The sequence below is a fragment of the Rutidosis leptorrhynchoides genome, chromosome 3, assembly GCF_046630445.1.
Source record: "Rutidosis leptorrhynchoides isolate AG116_Rl617_1_P2 chromosome 3, CSIRO_AGI_Rlap_v1, whole genome shotgun sequence".
Classification (NCBI taxonomy): Eukaryota; Viridiplantae; Streptophyta; class Magnoliopsida; order Asterales; family Asteraceae; genus Rutidosis; species Rutidosis leptorrhynchoides.
In genome coordinates, this window is record NC_092335.1 from 47,600,217 (window position 1) to 47,604,905 (window position 4,689).

At 30.3% G+C, this 4,689-nt stretch overlaps 1 protein-coding gene across 1 annotated transcript; it reads right to left on the bottom strand.

Moving 5' to 3' along the window:
* Positions 1-2,878: 2,878 nt before the first annotated feature.
* On the bottom strand, positions 2,879-3,719 carry LOC139896065 (protein S40-4-like). Its single transcript, XM_071878642.1, has one exon. The coding sequence runs from the start codon at positions 3,615-3,617 to the stop codon at positions 3,099-3,101; it is 519 nt and encodes a 172-aa protein (XP_071734743.1). The 5' UTR covers positions 3,618-3,719; the 3' UTR covers positions 2,879-3,098.
* Between the last annotated feature and the right edge of the window lie 970 nt (positions 3,720-4,689).

Genomic DNA, 4,689 nt, shown 5'->3' on the forward strand with positions numbered 1-4,689 from the left:
GCTGATGTTTTGTGGGATATGTAATGCCATTAATATATTTTCTTTAACTCTCAAAATAAACGTCCACATTACTATTTATGTTATTTAAGTGTTTACCTTACTATTTATATTTATCCAAATATAATTGTCTACTTACAAAAAAATAAATAAATAACTAATAAATTTAATTAAACTTCTCATTTGTCATCATTTATCTCTTTCAATCATTCATTTCTTGTATCAATCCAATTTAACACTCCCTAAATATAAGAGTAAAACTCATATTCATCGAACATATTTTAAATTCAACAAAAAATTATAGGGGAAATTTATAACGGTTAGGACTTACGAGTGAGGAACATGTTACACACTACGCTAAAATTCATACATAACTTCCTTTTAAATAGTAAATAGATGTTTAATACCTTGGGTATTAGCGAAAATACCCATTTTTAAAATAAATTATAACGATACGTTATCAAATAAACTAATTTGTCAAAACCTCACGCAAGTCGCAATGTTGCCTTGCGACCTTGTGTATTGCTATTTATGAGTCATGATCGATAAATTTCAGATCACAACGCGAAATTTATATGTCATGACAGTAATCCTCGTATCAAACCTTGCGACTTGTGACTTGGGACTTACCGTGTGTACTCGGTCAGTTGCAAGTCGCAAGGTACGCAATGTGCCTTGCGAACGGGGCTTGCAATTTGTGTATATCTTATTCGGATAAGATTTTCTGACATGTTTTAAATTTTAAAATAATGTTTTGGGCCTTACATAAAAAAAAAATGGCCCTCATTTCACGCAAACTTTCAACCAATACACTTTCAACAAAATCGCATAGATTACATAATGTTTCAGGTACAATTTTAACAATTTATTTCACCAAAATTGCATAGATTACCTAACTAGTTGTAAATTTTGAAAAGAAATATTGCGCACTGGATGGTCTATTTTATTCATATTTTCACATTAATATTAATATTTTTAATAACAATAATATTAATATTAAATATTAAATATTACTCTATTCGTTTTAGATTAATTGTCTTTAAAAAAGAAACACACAGTTTAAAAATGTCATTATCACATTGTACATTTTCTGTACTTTATTCTAACTTTACAAATCAACTCTCAATCAGTTAATTACAATATCCTCTCACTTTTGTAATTTAATTAATTTATTAGGAGCAATATTGTAAACTTCATTAAATTTACTTTTCATATTTTAAAGTGGACAATTAATTTTAAATATCTCGAAAAAATATTGGACAATCAATATGGAAACTGAGGGAGTAATAATTACTAGCTTAATGGTGCGTATGTTTACCTCTTAACGGAACGGCTCAGCACTGAATGTTGAACCATTCAGCATTCAGTGCGTTTGTTTCTGATAACTGAATGACATATGGTGTCGAATAGTTCAGCATTCAATGCTGAACCATTCAGAGTTGAAACACTCTGTTAACCATTAAGAGCCTAAATTGTATGTAATAATCTTCTTAAATCGTATCCGCAACATTTATCAAATAAGTATATTAAAGTTTTTATTAATATTAAACGATAAGAACTTGATCTAATACATTCATATTTTTTATCCAAAATAATTTTCAAACAGTTATTTTCATTCAAAACTAGATTCATTCATAACTTTTGAATCATTCAGAGTATGATAGATTCATTGTTTAATTATTTATATTTGTCAAACGCACCCCAACTTAACTGAGGGAGAGGCTTGCAAACGAGGGTATAGAATGACGTTACATTGAAGGATTGGTATTGTAGCAGATAAAATGCGCCTTTCACCCACCGCACCCTAACCATTACTTCAAATTATAATGTTTTTCAGTTATATTCTTACGTTAGTTATGAGTGGTTTTGTTTAATATATGTTACACAATTATTGAAAAAGAAAAAAACTACTACGTAATTTTGTTTAACGGCCAAATTTTTTTTTTTTAATGGTATGAAAATTTAATAATTTGATACAATTTATTATTATCAATTTTTAGTGGTATTAAAATTAAAATTATTTGAGAATACTGTTCATACCATAACAGATATGTTCACTTGAACATTATCCGTACAAGATTATAGCATTTAATTTGATTTAATAATAATAATTATAGAAGACAATTTTTGTTATAATTCTCTTTTGCGTTAGTATACAATCAAGTTTTACATGTATAAGTGTTCTCATCCAATTAATTTAAAATAGTGTATATTTTTTCCAAATGATTTCGATACGTCATAGACTTCTTATTTGTCAACATTTTTTATTGGCAGTAACCACAGTAATCTATTATCTGTAACAAAAAAGTTGTTCTAATTAAATAAAATAGTGTATAAAAGTCGTTGCATTTATGTAATTGAAGTCATATATTTGTTTTTTAGTAACGGGGACCAAAATGGTGCTACCTAAAAAGCCTAAACGTAAAGCTAACAACCTACATATATTTCATGTAATGCATTAATGCTTGCACTCGAGGTCTCTTTTTTCGTTTTTGGTAACTAAGAGTTCTCCTTTTACGAATAATTTTTAATTTTCAGGGTGCGTACATCATTTTATATTCGTCATACACCATTAAAGTATTTTTATTATTTTATTTGAAATTTTTGCTCTTTGAAAAGTGTCAACCGAAACTGGGGAAGATAAAAATAGTACAAATGAATATTTTGACGGAATATGCCAAAAATAAAGCGTACCGATCACTTACCCAATTTTAAGCCCACATAAAGGAAAAGTATATTATGATCATGGGCTTTAAAATTTCTTGTTATATATATATATACATATATATATATATATATATATGAAACCCGTGAATAAAGTAAACTATACTAAATAAAATATTCAAATACTATTACATTTCAAAATAAGAAAAAAGTACTCGTAATTAACATGACTAAATACACAACAGAACAAAAAGAGAGAGATAAGTTAAATACCACAAAGTATTATATGATTTAAGCTGAGAGACATCAATGTATGATGTTAGACGACTTACAAATTTAATCATCCGGCGGTTATTGTTAATTAAACTTGATTAGGTAATTTATTAACTAAACATTTTTAGTACCTCTTTTTTCTTAAGATGATGATGTCACATTAATTAATCTTGTTCAAAACCGGTTTGCTTCCAAATTGCATTTCTAACCCTACTCAAATCTCTGCCTTTAAGTGTTCTTCCAATACCTTCATGAACAGAAAATGATGCATTTCTAGTCCTTGCTAAAAACTCGTGAGGTGGCAACTTCTCATCATCATTACCATCATCATTATCATCATCATCATCGAACATAACATCATGATCATAGTCATTATCTCTACTTCCATGATGCTTGTACTCATCTCTTAAAATCTTTGACCAATCGGGTACGTTGACCGGTAACGACTTTGCCGCCATCACGGGTACTTTTTTTTGTTGATGAGGTTTCAATGGAAACTTTGATCTTCTTGAAATGTTATTTTGTGGCTCGATTGAACGATCTTCGACACCATTGTTCCACATGTCGGATTCATTCATCTCGAACCCATCGTTGTCTACCGGGTTAATTTTGTGATCACTACCACCTAAATAAAGAAACTTTGGTCTTTGATCATGATGATGGTGAAATTTTCTTGTTGCCATTTGTGATAAAAATAAAATAAAATGTTTTGGATTAAACTTGAAGATAATGATGAGCTTGTTGTTTGTGTTTTGTGGGATCAAAAGTGGGTAAGGAGGATTAATTGGTTGGTATAATTGGTGGTTGATGGGTCAGCCGATTATATGTATATATAGTAGTGTAACAGATAAGCCCTTAGTTTTTCTATAATAATAAGACAAAATTGTTAAAATTATCCCTGTATATTTACATTTTTGTTTAAATAGTCAATTCCAATTATAACCTGCTTAATTTTTTACTAAATTCATGTTTTGGTTCAAAATGCATCCCTTAATTTAACGATTGTTAACAGTCAGTTAAGTCACAATCTACAATCAAATTAGGTTTCCATCATCTGTTCAACATCCAATTATTTGAAATAAACACGGCAAATTTGGTTCATCTACTCTGAACACTGGGTCATATATGGGTACATAAGAAAAGCTAAAATGAAATGTGTCACAACCTTGCCAAAGTGCAATTACAATCCTTGTTTTTTGAACATTATTAATTTATTAACTTGTCAACAAAATTTACAAAAATGTATTACAGGGGCAACCCATCCCGATATCACGATATGAAGCTAAAGTATTAACTTTGACTCATTCGCACTTTTTCTATGTGAATGGCACTTAATATATTTAAGCAATTATCAGAATGCAAGAAACAACTATCAATACGAATTAGAGGAAATGGAAGCAAATGAGTCATGAAACAAAGTTCTGATGTGGTTCAGCGGTTGGTGGCATGACTCCTTTAGAGGGAGGTCAGGAGTTCGACCCTCGTTATCCACACATGACACTTTTTCCATATCATTACTTGGTCGTGCCCTTGGATTGGTTTCAAGGTTTCCTCCCGGGCAGCGATGGGGGCGGGGTTGTTATCGCTGCATCGGCATAGTCGAAACGGGAGATGATCGCAACGGGTGGTTTAGTGACTTAGTCCCCCTCGGGTGATCCCAATCGCTGTTAAAAAAAAAGAGTCATGAAACTGTAAATTAAAACAGCAATTAACTTCATCCAATAACTGTTGATATTTGTTTAACATATTACATAT